At 45.6% G+C, this 13,940-nt stretch overlaps 1 protein-coding gene across 2 annotated transcripts; it reads right to left on the bottom strand.

Moving 5' to 3' along the window:
• Positions 1–1,497: 1,497 nt before the first annotated feature.
• On the bottom strand, positions 1,498–13,664 carry MFAP5 (microfibril associated protein 5). Of its 2 annotated transcripts, none has more exons than XM_069017435.1 (9): positions 13,468–13,664; positions 13,014–13,076; positions 10,274–10,321; positions 9,088–9,114; positions 7,473–7,508; positions 6,664–6,699; positions 5,861–5,948; positions 4,941–5,014; positions 1,498–4,362 (listed from the first exon to the last, which is right to left on the bottom strand). In XM_069017435.1, the coding sequence occupies exons 2-9, from the start codon at positions 13,072–13,074 to the stop codon at positions 4,244–4,246; spliced, it is 489 nt and encodes a 162-aa protein (XP_068873536.1). In that variant the 5' UTR covers positions 13,075–13,076; positions 13,468–13,664; the 3' UTR covers positions 1,498–4,243. The 2 variants fall into 2 exon arrangements, with proteins under 2 accessions (XP_068873536.1, XP_068873527.1); XM_069017426.1 differs by lacking the exon at positions 13,468–13,664 and adding an exon at positions 13,359–13,456.
• Positions 13,665–13,940: the final 276 nt, after the last annotated feature.

Here is a 13,940-nt window from a genome sequence, read left to right as displayed (position 1 = left end):
CTGGAATTCAGATTTCCTGTGCCCCAGTCAAGGGGCTGTTCACAACTGGACAAATGTACACTGTAAAACAATGTCAGAGCATATGGTGCCATGGGCCAGGATCGTGTACCTTTAATACCTCTGGGAAAAAAACACCCAAACAATGTTTTAAAAAAAAATTAAGCTAAAATCCCTTTTGGTTTCAACCCAGCTATTCTTTGTCTAGTCGAGGTGCTCTTTTTGGGTGGGTGACAAGGACCAGTCCCCTCTGTGAAGGACAACCCCACACAGCAGCCAGCAGTACTTCCTTGAGGGATCCTTCCAAGCTGAGGTGCCCGATGTCAACACACTTTGTTCACTCTGTGGGCTCTTGTGGACAAGATTCAGGCAATGTGGAGATTCTAGGTGACATGGCAGCTGCTTCCAACAGCCCTCCCTTGCTTGTTAGGTCCATACACCCAGCAGTGAGGCACTGCTTTAAACTGGGGAGCAGCATCAGAGCACTAGCTTGAAACAGCAGCCTTCAAACTGGTCACACTGGTCGGTACTGGGGAGCTGTGCCAGCAGAAGGAGAAGGAACAGCCATTGTGTGGGAAGTGACTGCAGGGCACCTAACACTCTCTCCAGGTCAGGAAAAGTTATGAAAATCAGCCACAAATGCAGAGACAAGCTTCTAAAAACAGGGCTCTCTCAGCTTTCTTTGTGGCTAGCCTAACTGCATGAGCAGCACACCTAGCTGGAGCTGTATTTAAAACCACTTCCCTGGCTTGCAAGAGAAGGCACTGCCCAGATACCATGGCAGTTCAGGTTGGAGAGGCAGGGGAGATAAATCTGTGTATGGGCTAAGTGCTAATGAAGTGTGAGCAGACTCCAGTACTGTAAGGAAAAGGAAGAATAAGCTGAATTACAAAAAGTTGATGGCATATATTGTGCTTGGCTCACACAGCTAGGGAAAAGTGCCAGTACAGGAACACTGCAAAGGCTATGAGCTCGTGAGACAGAACAGGGTCTGGCCTGTGTAGGTGGGAGCAGTATCTCCAGCCACTGGGGCTTAGGCTGTATCCATCACAGCAGTCTGAGATCGGGACACCAGAGCTTCAGCCAGGAAGGGGCATTGATTCTAGAGGAGAGTGTTGTGCAATAACCTGCATTGTGTGGTTTAGTCCTGAAAATCTGTGGGGCACTCTCAGAGGCAGCTTAATGGGTAATTTGGCCCACAGCCACTTTTGTTCTAGAAATACCATCTAAGTGCAGACTTGACTACTTGTACATGAAGACACTGCTCAGTCTCCCATGTCTTAGTGCTCCACCTTTTCAACCAAAATATGACGTACAGTCAGTGCCTGATGAAACTATGCCAAAGTCAAAAAATCAATGAAAAGCAAATTTTCCTAATCCTTTTGACCTAGATGTGTAATTTTTAGTGTAGTCTTTCAGTTATTCCCATTATTGAGTTAAAGGCTTGTAGTGAACCAATTCTTCTCTGTTTATATGATATTTATTACAGCTTTTCTCTCATTTCAGTCATCTTGACATTTTATTTGAAGCTGTTAATTTTCCACCAGAAGTCATGGCACATGCACAGTGAAAAGATGTGTCCTCAGCACAAATTTCATGGGCTGGGAGGAGTTATCCCTGTCTTCAGCAGCTACCAATTGTCAGGAAAATCTAGCACAGCTATCCATGGTAAAAAAATGCTGAAGAAAATGTTATGTTTCTCTAGAAAAAAAAAAGAGTTTCCAGGAAGACCTGTGATTCATGAGTGAAAGGAGGGTGACAGCAGAGGACTAGGCTAGCAGGGAGTAAAAGGTTCCAAATGATAGGTTCTATCTGGAATCAAGTCTCCCCACAATTCTGGAAGAAACACAGCAAGAGACAAATAAACCCAAACACATGAGAGTTGCCAAGAATAACAAGAAATAAATTTTCTTTTAATATGGATTATATAGACTCTAGCATTAAAACAGTGTTCTCCTGAACCGGAGCACCTCTTCCTGTCCCTGCTGAAAGCAAGCAACAGAAAGACTTCTAACCACTTCCCAACCTGTATGAAAGTTAGATTTCTATATGCTGTACAGTAGCTATGTTACCCAGTTATGTATCTATAGCAATGTATATTCACCTCTAAATACAGAGTGGAGACTTGACCTAGTCCAATTTCCAAGCTCTAACATCTCATCTCCATCCTACCTTCCTCCACGCCAGGCAATTTTCACAGGTATCCCAGCACAGAAGCCCGTGGCTGCCAGTGGCTTGAATGTCTTTGAGATCAAGATCTCAGTACCCTCCTCTCTACAGAAATGTGCACCCTCCTTCATTCCTAATCTCATGAGCCTGGAGTACTTGGGAGTAGCATCATCTTCTGAGTAGGGGTGCAATGCTCCTATATGTGGGACGAAATTCTAGGCACCGTGTAATTTGGAATTCTTCCTCCTGTGTACTGGATTAATATAGAGAGATTTAGCCCATCTAGGGCTAATTTTGACCTCATATGGAATCTGTCCACGCAGGGTGTCTTCCCCTACACAGAGGATGTAACCAGCTTCTTGCTGCACACAGCAGGAATGCAGGTCCTGGCAACATGGTCCTACACTAATTGTTCTGCTCTTTTTCTGAGACGTCTGACTCCGTGCAGCAAACTGTCCCCAATACTGTGTGAACCTGGCTCTGTGCAGCAGGGCAGTGCTCCTGCAAGGCTGAATGGTCTCTGTTCATCAGAAGAGTTTATTATGTGAGGGGAGTGAATGCCTAATCTAGCAAACTGGCTTTCAGTTACTTGGGAACAACACAGAGATCCTAGAGACAGGGTCTTGCTGATCCTCTGCTGCAGTGCTCCGGTGCCCCACAGAATCATGCCCCTAAGAGTCACACAGAGTGATTAATACAATTCAGACTACTCTTCCCCACTTACCCTACCCAGTCTCATCATGAAAACTGCCCATATAGCTGGAAATGTTCTCCATATATCTAGAAAACAAAGTTCTTGAGCAGACCAGACATCCAGTGCTACCACAGTGAATTCTTCTGCCCAGGCTGGCCTGTGTAAGTGCTTATACCTGCAGATATGTTTACCTTCCCCATCAGCACCTGGCTCTGTGCAGGTCAGCACAGTCAGAGATTCTGCAGGAAAATCGGAGGTCCCAGATAAACAGGGATCCCAGATAATGATTCTGTTCCCACATCCGATTCCAGTTTGTGACCCCTTTTGCTTTGTGCAGGAGCTTCCAGGTCAGGAGGTAGGAACACAGCTGGAGATACTGAAAGCAGGCACAGCAGCTGGAGAGTGTGGAGGTAGCCAGACCCAGACAAGACACCAGGACAAGATAATTCATTGCAAGTTATCAGTAATGTCAGGCCACATGGGTTCTTCATGGGCTTTCTTGGGAGTAGGAGTGGAGGCAGACATAATTACTGCTCCCTGGAACTTGCCTGGAATGGGCATCAAGAGATATCTTCAGTGGGAAGGGAGGAACAAGAACAGGGGAGAGGAGAGGAGGAGAAGAGGCAGCACTCTGTTCCAACTTAATCTTCTTGAGAAAAGTATAATGCCATACTAAATCCAGAATTCTTCCTTTTGGTAGAAGACGTATGTGAGGGAGGCAATGGGCTTGAGACAAAGAACTTCCCAGAGGTAGTTATAAATGATCTGTTGCCATCCAGGGACAATGAGGTTTGCCTTGGGTTCAGGACAGCTCATCTCCCAGTTCTGTCACTTCCCTGAGGCCAGCAGACACAAGGAGGAGACTGTGCTATCACACAACAGTGGCTCAGGAGAATCGGAGAGGATCAGGCTGACCAACTACATCCGAGCTCATACTCATGTCAGGCAAGAAATCTAGGGCAGGAGTCCTAGGGCATAAAGGTGAGATGAGATGCAGCTTAGGGCATCTATACCATTGGAGAGGACTATGTCCTGTCCCCATTTCTATGTCTCTCGAGGGGCAAAGCAAGAGAAGGTGCAGCACATTTATAAAGACCTCTGGGAAATGAGCATCTCACGGCCTGCCAGGCAGAGTGTGAGAGAAAAGAGGGGAGAATCCCATATCTTCAACAACAGACTATAAAGATGACAACAGCTACCATGACAGACTAGCAGAGAGGGTACTCTGTGCACTGCAGCACCTGAAGAAGAGGATGTAAGAGAAGGCATAGAAGCAAGGAAATGGTGGGGAAATCATGAACAAGAAGCACTTGTCTTGGACTGTAGGTAGTGGATGATGACTTCTCTTCTCTCTCTTCCTTTTCCTCTCCTCCTGTGGGTAGCTCACAGAGCATCAGGCCTGCGCTGCTGCTCCAGGAGCTGTCTGCAAGGGAGAGGCAGGGGCTGCCCGGATCGGCGGAGACGTCGAGGAGGAAGGCCAGCCAGCTGGCGGCAGATCTCATCTGAAGACAAGCAGACACACACAGGCTGACAGATAATCAAAGCTTCCTTTGAATTCTTCACCAGCAGAACAGTTAGAGGTACATCCTTCACTGCATCTACAGAAACTGTTGAAACTGCTGAATCCTCTTATACATGAGGCAAGCAAAGCAAGTCCTTAGGCTTTCATGCATTTCCTTCTGGCTTTATGCATGTACATTACATATTAAAACCACTTGTATTTTGCTGCATGCATAAAAAATCTAGATTGGATCCAGCTTCTATTCATGAACAGAAATACCGAGATATACTCTTTAACCTCAAAGGAGTACAACTTTGAGTAAGGGTGTGTCTGGGACTACTAGACCATGATCGAGATTGAGGAATAGAGAGCTATCATATTTATTGATAGTACAACATCTAGTTCCCAGTTTGTTTATCATGGCATGTATATTAGCCCCGAGACTGCATTGCTTTAGAACTCTTTCAAAGTCCAGGGAAGTTACTACGTGTGGGTTAGGGTCTAAGTCAACTAGTTAGCTTGGAGATGCTATCAGATGGCTGCAGCTATCCTTCTAGGCTAGCCTGTGATACCACTCACCTTGCATGACCTCGTTCTCCTTGCAGACAATGCGAGAGCATACCTCCTTGTTTATTATGTACATGCGACGCACACTGCGGGATCACCAGGATCAACAGCAGAAGGCCCAGGGACACAAAGAGACAAAAAAGGGGTACAGGGAATAAACATATATATTCACCAATAAGCAGGCAAATCCTAAGTTTTTATGATTACTTAGCCTAGAATAAGGCTGCTTAATAGCAAAGTAATCTTTGTAAAGACTTAATGAAAACTAGACTCATAGAATCATAGAAAGGCTTAGGTTGGAAGGGACCTTAGAGATCACCTAGTTCCAAACTCACTTCCACAGGGAGGGATGCCACCCATTGGATCAGGTTGCTCAAAGCCCTACATTGAACCTTGCCTTGAACACTCCCAAATATGGGCCATTGACAACTTCCTGGGCAAGCTGTGCCAGTGCCTCACCACCCTCTGAGTAAAGAATTTCTTCCTGACATCTAAATCTCTCCTCTTCCAGTTTAAAACCATTCCCCCTTGTCTTATCACTACTTGCCCATGTAAAAAGTTGCTCTCCCTCTTTTTTATAAGCCCTCTTTTGGTACTGGAGGCTGCAATGAATTCTCCCTGGAGCCTTTTCTTCTGCAACCCCAGCTCCAACTCAGCCTATCTTCATAGGAGATGTGCTCCATATCTCTGATCATTTTCATGGTCCTAGAGATGACCAAATACCTTAAAAATGGATTACAATATAGGGCACAGACTATAGTCATTGTGCTGTTTTAAATAATCACCGTAAAAGGACACTCTGAGGATAGGATTCATCTCACCAGTGGGTTCACAGAGAAAACATCTGATCTTCAAAGAGAACAATTGCTGAACAGGACATACCATTTCTGGGCTGTTTTTAGGGCTTTTCTTAGGGACTGCTGGTTTCTTACCTTGTAACACAGAGGTAGCTGATACACTGCTTTACTGGCTTGTGAACAGAGTACAAGCGCGTGCAAGGGAACTTTTCCTCACGACAATCTGGGAACACACACACAAACACGGAGGTGCAATCCAGCATCATGGCCAGGTGCACTCATTCTGGCACAGATATAACTTAACCACTAGGTACAGTCCTCCAGGCTTCTAGGGAAGGATCCCAGCCTCTATTGTCACTCTCATGTGAGAGATGGGGGTGGTTTCGAGACGAGGAAAATGGTACTGACATTTCTGATCCCCTTGCTTCATAAGACAGAAGGAAGGGAAAGTTGAGTGAAATGCAAGCCAAGCCCACTGGACACTCAGAATACAGAAGACACATGTTGTAAAGGGGACAGACACATATAAACAAAAAGTAAATTTTAGTTGCATATTTAAGACGTGTTTCTAATGGATGTGCAATTATCGCATTCCAGGACACAAATCTAGTTCCTTTATTTTCAGGACAATCAACCCTGTAGCTAACTACAATGGATTCTCTTGCACTTCATTCTGAAATGCCAGGTTTTGGCCACCAACACTGACATAATATTGACCCATTGTGTCTGGTCTGCTGATCTCCCTTCCCAGGCATGCCACCCAGGAGAAGGCTTCAGCTTCCACTACCATCATTCTCCAGTACTTCTAACTAAATGAAAAATTGAAAGCAATTTTCCAGCAGACAAAGTTTCATACCCAGCCAGAACCTGCTTGGAGAGGTAAAAGGGTGGGTGAAAGTGGGTCTGGGAAGTTTGCAGGCAGCAAACTTAAAACACACCTGATGAAGCCGTTGTCGTTTCGCTGTCAGACTGAACTAGAAGACAGAGAGTAGCAAAGTTAGTTACCATGATTCCTTCCTAGACATCAGCTTAATCAAAACAAATACCTGGAAAACTCTTTCAACAGCTCTCCATTGTAACTTCTAATGTAGAAAAAGGTTTCCTTGTTACTGACATGAAACCATAAGGTACAAATTCAGTGTGAGTCGAGTGCCAGCTATGCAGTCAGCAACACAAAAAATTTGCCTAAGCTTTCCCATAAAGCAGTACCACTACAGTTCAAAATTACACTGTAAGAACATTTTGACTTAAAAGATCAGGTAAATTTCTTTAGCTGCTGTAATTACCATTTATCTAGACAAGAGGGGAAGGAGTTTGTGACTGCCCTTCATAAGGAACAGTGACACCTTTAAGAAACAGCATCCCAAGACCACTGGCTCTTTAATGTCCATGACAAGGGGCCAAAAAGAGGTTGATTTGTTATTCCCTCTGATAAAGTAACCCACCTGTGCCACAGCAAACTAGTACATTTTATAATTTACCCAGTAACAAACTGGAGAGAAGTTCAGAAAACTGACTGCCAGGTGCAAGTTCATCTCAGCAGTGACAGAAGACTTTTACTTCTGCTCAGATGCCATAGTATCAGCCCAGAAGCATAGACAAAACATGTGTCTTAAAGAGAATGAATCCTTTGGGTGTGGGGCGTAGGGGCAGTCAGAGAAGGCAGGATTCCAAGTGTGCAAGGGACTGTGTGAGGAGAGGGAAGGAGGGTCCACAACATGTGGCTGAAATCTGAGAATAGACTCACCAGGAGGAAGAAGCACAGGTGGTATGACAGCTGCACCTGGAAAAAGAGATGTGCTGAAAGATCTTAATTTGAGCTTCCAGTCTCTTTCCTCCTGCCAGTGTTCTGCTGATAGCTCACCAATCCTGACCAGTAGCCATCTCACATCTGGTTCATAGACAATGCTGATTGTAGTGTTGTTATTATCTGATTTGTCAGAGTAACTGCAGGCTTTCCCTGCAAATATGCTGGGGGTGCTAGAGCTGATTGGATGCTGCAAAGCAAAGATGGGTCCCAATGGCACGTCCTTTGTGAAGAGTTTTGCTTGATCCCTCAATAGTAAGCCCAAGTCTGCTGTAAAGGCTTCACTTTTAGTCTTTTAACCTTTAGATGTAGGTCAATCACCACCAGTTTGGTCTGGACACTAGGTCCTATGTACCATCCTACAGACTGTCAGGCCTCATACACTGAACACAGTTGCTTTCACCTCCCATCCCAACCACGAAGATCATCTATCTTGTAGATACAATCTTGTGCTTCCACTTTTCTCTTTCGGTGTTGTCACCTGGCTGTCTGACCCACAACAAATACTGCAGCCAGTTGATGAGCAGAGTCGGGGCAGAGGACAAACTGTGGAGCTGATGTTCTAGAGAACAAGACACCACTCTCAGATGAGTTCCCCTACGCTCAGAGCACACTCCCCGGAAACAGCCATGCATAGCTGCCTCTCTTTGAACCATAGCATTGACCACATGTGTTGTCCCTCTCCCTGCCCTGCCTGGTCTTCACCACCTCAGAGGGATGTGTTTGAGAGACTTCTCCAGCAGAAAGAGAAACCATCCCCAAGGCCAGTAGTGCCAGATTTGAAATCAGAGTGGGGTTGGAAAAAGTGGGGAGGCTCCTTCTTGAGCCTCTCTTTTCCTTCATTGCCCATTCATTGTTGCAATTGCCTACACTCCCACCAGCTCTGTGTCCTTCTCCTGAGGCTGTCTCCACTCTCTAAGGAAATACACCGTGTGCTCTAACTGCTCATCTTCCAAGTCCTCCATCTACCCTTCCCTTCACAGACATTTTGCTGCCCCCTGTGACACAGCCACAGGCACGGTGGGAAAGACACTACTGAAAGAACAGAATCTCCACTTCCCCACCCCAGCAATGCTCAGGGCTTGCTTTACTACTTTCAGGGTTTTTTTTGGCACCTGTGTCTCCTGAGCACTGAAGCACATCTGCTACCTGTCAGCAGACACACACACACAACCTGTGTTCCAGTTTGAACCTGTCCAATTTCTCACCCTCATCATTTAGTCTCTCTGTTCCTGCCACCTTCTCTGGAAGCCAAGGATGTGTGTGCTTTGAATTTCATGGCTTCCTGCAGTGAAAACATCTTCAGGGAGCCCTAGTACACCAGATGAGATTGGCATTTCCTTGGAGAACAGACCATTAAGTCACCCTAAATTCATCTCCCTTTGTGGAGCACAGGAAGGACTCCCAGACAGCCATAAATGCTGGAAGAACGCTGCTATGTGTCAAAAGTGGGAAGAGGAGTTTCTGGGCATAATGGGCAATTTCTGGGTCTGTGTAGGCAGGACTAGCGAAAAGGGAAAAAGAAGCATGAAGATGCCAAGAGATGGGAGCTTACCAGAGCTGCTGTCGGGGGTAACTCCACCTGGAAAAGAGAATGTCCTTGAAAAAGCTTGTCTTTACTTCATGGTCCCTTACACAGCTAGCCAGAGCCAGCTTGAATACCTCTGCTGCCATCACAGGCTCATGAGACAGTGGGATCCAACCCAGCAAATACATAATCAAACACGGTACCCCCAACCCGCCCGTATCCACTCCCTTTTCTGGTGACTGGCCTGGGACCAAATGTTTTAGTGCACATGTTCTATCAACCCTTAGTGAATTCTGGATATTCTGCATATTCTGACTTCTCAGATATGGCCACTGTTGGCATCTTGATGGGAAAGAAAGTCTTCTGAAATGAAGGTCCTGAGGGCTCTTGCAGCACTAGGACAGACAGCTGAGGCACTCATTGGCAGAGAAGGAGGGAGGCAACTCCAAGACCTAGTTTGACTGCAGAAATTCATCATTGGATGACTTTCTTTGAAAAGCAACTGATGGCAAAGCTGGGGTAGCGATGGAGAGGTAAAGCATAAAGGAAAGGATGCTTGGAGGACATGTGTTGGGCTGGCTTCTGAATAGTTTTCTGGGAAACCCCAGATATTACACATCACAGTATCATAGCTGGGAGATATCTGAAAGCTTAGCCAGGGGCTTCAGGTTTGAAGAAAAGGCAAGCCCTTGTGGTCCTTTTGGATGCTGAAGCATGATGCAAATGTACACTCATTTTATCTTACCATGTCACAGAAATTGATTAAGATCCAGGGGGACAAAGCAAACAAAACCAAAACAAAAACAGAGCCAGTAAGAAGACCAGTCAATATCCTTTCCCAGTGGCCTCACCATGCTGCTAGTGCACCATATTCCCTAGGATTTTTCTGAGCAGTAGTAGACTTCCCCAAGCATATCACGGTTGAAGACTTACCAGCTTTTGTGGGTCTCCCACAACCCTTGACTGTGAACATAGCTCCATACCCTTCAGCTAAGTGTTCAGGACCCCTACCCTAGAGAATTGTTTGTAAAGAGCACGTAACACTTAGCAGGTTGTCTTGGAGAGCTTGTTTAATCTTCACTGGAAGGTAAGCTCACAATGTCAGAGGCCAGGGAACAAAGAACAGTATTTTCTAATAAACAGGCTGTAACTCCACAGGACAGCTGGGTCACAGGGGCAAAATGCAGCACATTAACACGTCTGTAATACCCACCAGTTACACTTTCCGGTTCTTGCCCATTGACCATCCATGGAAACCAGTCTGCAAGAGAAGGAGAGGGGAGTGAAGAAAGACAGATTTTTACAGTCTGCAGGCTTTGTGAAATTTTAATGCTTATCTATCCAGGAGACACCACTGCCCTCTGCTGAAGGGAGAAATGCTCTCCACCTCAGCCTCCAGTGCTGCTGGCTGCGTTTGCTGTTTAAAGGGTTGTGGATACAGTGGGTCCTGATCCCATCCCTGCTGCTTCCATGGCTAGGCACTGGGACTAGTTAGTAAATACCTCCAGATCTGCTACCAGACTTTGCCCTTCTGAAGCCTCTTTTGATGCATTTTGAAAAAAAAGAAATCCATGTGGCCTTTCTGCTCTGGAGGCTGAGCAAAATCCCTATCTCTATTTTATAAAAGAGGAAACTGAGTAATGGAAATTACTCACTTAGGGTCATGGATTGAGTCACTGGTACAGTAAAAAGCAAACTGCAGGTTTTGTAGCTCCTTAGGCAAATCATCCAGCCTGGGTATGGAGCACAGAGCAGATAATCTTTCCTCTCTCAGCCCCTGGGTGAACTGGAGAAGGGGAACGATGAAGGCTTGGCTGTGCATGCTACGTGGAAGAGAAGAAATTGAAGCTGGGCTAGACTGTTTGTTTGTTCAAATATAGAGGGTGACAGAGCTGTTTCCTTACAGCAGCCAGGAATAGGAAAATATTTCCTGCTAGCCACAGACGAGGGAAATGTCTGCATAACTGGGGTGGGATGAAGGAAGGAGTTGGCAGGAAAAAGCCAGTGATCTGGGGCACTGCAGGGATGTGTGCAGCCCAAAAATCAGTACATCCCGCTAGGTCTTGTGAACTCAGCCTGTAGCTTTCTGCTCTTAAAGGGAGCACTGTGTGGGTAAAAACTATCAGGTCTGGAGTTTTTGTCATAGTTCTTCCACATTCCAAGGGCAGTTACTTGCAGGCCGCAGAGGGTCTCTTGGGACCCTACATAATCCTGCTCCACAGCATTACAGGAGTTGCTGGACCCTGATACTCTGTTCCCCACCCAGCTGCCAGCAAGGGCTCAGCTGCTGGCAATTTACCCAGGGTGAGCCAGACATGTATAATAACTTAAGTACACAATTTAATACAACTTTCCCTGTTCTGGCTAATCTCTTAACTGTAACAAGTAGAGAAGAAAATGGTGTTGAGCACTTTCTCATTTGTTCCTCATGCAAAAGGAAGGATGCAAATTCTGAAACCATTGCAGAAGCCAGAAGTGCTGGATTTGAAGAGATGTAGAAAAGACAGGGAGGCTCCTCCCTCTTTTCTAACACTGAAAAGTCAGCTATTACGAATTTTGTTTTCCCCTAGAGGTTGAATAGAAAACCAGTCCAATTCTAAAACAAAAGGACATAAGTGAAGTGAAATCTCTGCATACCAGGCAAGGACACAAAATGGGTGATTTTCTTATCCCACCTTCAATCACTTCAATTTATATTTACTATGGTACCCAATAAATAAGCCTTATAAACAGTTGGACTTTCTTATCCAAGTTGCAGCAAATTCATCCTTGAGGTCTAGAACTGCAACTCTAACTCACCAAATCTGTAGCTTACCCAAAATCAAAAGAAACAATGAGAGACCAGCTGGTGATTCCTATTATTTCCCAAGTTAAACAAACAAACAAACAAACCCAAAGAGAAGTGCTAAAACAAAATACACAAAAGTATGAAATATTCCTTTCAGGCTTCCTTTATGCATAATAAAAACCTCAGCCTTTTTTTCCCCCTCTTTCAAACCATAGTCCACCTATAAGCTCATCTCTTAGATGCCTCACCTCCCTGCTTCTCAGTCAGAAACATGACATCGTCTACTGTGCATCTTTACAGGAAAATATGCTATTTGAAGCAGAATCAGGCTTCAACATGAGGGGAGGACCAAGGAGAGTATTGGAATTACCTGATTTGAAAGTGATGGGTAGTCATCTCTCTCCTACATACAGTCTTTCTTGGACGAAGCTTTGTCCATTCCTGAAATTAATCTTCTTTCACTACCTGTCCTGAGTCTCCTGACTATAATGTCTGATGCTGCCTTCTTGTTTCGTTTTTTTGTTGTGCTTTTATTTTGAAGAACAAATTTTATCTGAATTTTTGCCAAAGTATCTCCACAAGAACAGTCATGGAGAGACAAAACAGAATAACAACAAGCACCACCACCAAAAGCAGAGAATGGTCTGAACTACAGGGGTGAAGTCTCTCAAAACAGCTGTACAAATACTACAAAACCTCCCAGCAGTTGAGTGGCTTGAAATGAGGTCACTCCAGCAGGAACTGCTAGTGACAGCAAATGTGTCACAACTATGACAGAATAAATTTTGCAGAGCACTGGGAAATGCCCTGCAGATCATGCATACACAGGTGGTACAGCAGTAAGCACAAAGCACACCTAACCCTCTCTCCCAGCTTGAACTGGATATTTTGCTTACTATAACGTACCTCAGTAGAAGCTGTGGATCTGTCTCTTGTGACTCCTAGTACTTACTGGAGAGTGTCACAGATGGCAAAACATTTCCAGTTTCTAATTTTTTCCTTACAATCCTATATCCAACTTGCCTCTCCTGTTCAGTCCTTCCCCCTTCACTACCCCTCTACATATCTCTGTCTTTGTCCTTAGGTCATTGCACATTATTCTGTGTAGGAAACTCCATGGGGCCCAGATGGGGAAGAAATCCTCCCCCTGGGCATAAGGACTCACCAGCTGGGGACAAGAAGAGTGTTAAGAGACAAAACAGTATACAGGTTCCAGAAGTCTTCATCCCTGTGGAGTGGAGGAGAGAACAGAGGAAAGCTAAGGCAGAAACTGGTATACCCTCCCCTATATCTCAGAAACTTTGCTAGTTGTCCCCATTTTCCTCTCAAGACCATTTGGTCTTCCCAGCCTCCCTCCTATTTCCCTCCGCATGTGGCCAGTTTTCCAGGTATTTCTGAAACATTCTGGACTGAACTTGTAACACCACCTGCTCTGTTCCTCTTTTCATCTCCCTTCTCCAGCCCCCGTCTCTTTTCCCATCCAGGTGGCCAAGCCCTGCCCCACACACACCTTCAGCATGCAAAGAAAAGTTTCCCCCACGTTATCTCCCTCCATTTTCTTCTACTTTTCAATTATTTTGAGGAGCACTGAGAGAAAAGACAGGGTCCCCATCACTTACTGCAGCCCTCAGCTTCCACTCCCTTCAGCAGCAGACGCTCTGTTTTTCCCCTTCGGTGCCCCCCCACTTTGGCTATTGGATAAATCACATGCAGCCGCACCCAGAACACGTTCTCCTTTTGGTTGTCTTCAAAATACAATTTCTGGGAAAAGGAAAAAAAAAAAAAAAAAGAAAAAACCCCAAGAAGCCAGCGAGATTGAGGGATATGGTATCATCATGCATGTGGAATGAGGGGGGGAGCGAGGAGCAGCCCACACCCTCATTCCAGAGTTTATTGTCCTCCGAAGGGGCTCCTCCCATTCCCCCAGGATGGCCCAGCACCAGGGATGGATTCTTGGGTCTGCTTTGCACACTGGTGTCCCGTTTCGTCCTTCCCTTCTATGCAGCTTCTCCTCAAGCCGCTACCTCTAGCCACGTTTCCCGAGTCAGCTGCTGCCTCTCCCCACCCCAGTCCTTCGGTCCTCTTCCCTGTT

The sequence above is a fragment of the Aphelocoma coerulescens genome, chromosome 1, assembly GCF_041296385.1.
Source record: "Aphelocoma coerulescens isolate FSJ_1873_10779 chromosome 1, UR_Acoe_1.0, whole genome shotgun sequence".
Taxonomy (NCBI): Eukaryota; Metazoa; Chordata; class Aves; order Passeriformes; family Corvidae; genus Aphelocoma; species Aphelocoma coerulescens.
This window is presented reverse-complemented; position numbering and strand designations above follow the sequence as displayed.

Bases quoted from the DNA above. Each gene is read 5' to 3' on its own strand.
- MFAP5 (XM_069017435.1), bottom strand. From the start codon at position 13,074: ATGAAGACTTCTGGAACCTGTATACTGTTTTGTCTCTTAACACTCTTC. The intron at 9,115-10,273 runs GTGGGTATTACA...TCTCTTTTCCAG, and splicing joins AGAACCGGAAAGTGTAACTG to GTGGAGTTACCCCCGACAGC. The intron at 5,949-6,663 runs GTGTGTTTTAAG...GTGTGTTCCCAG, and splicing joins AACGACAACGGCTTCATCAG to ATTGTCGTGAGGAAAAGTTC.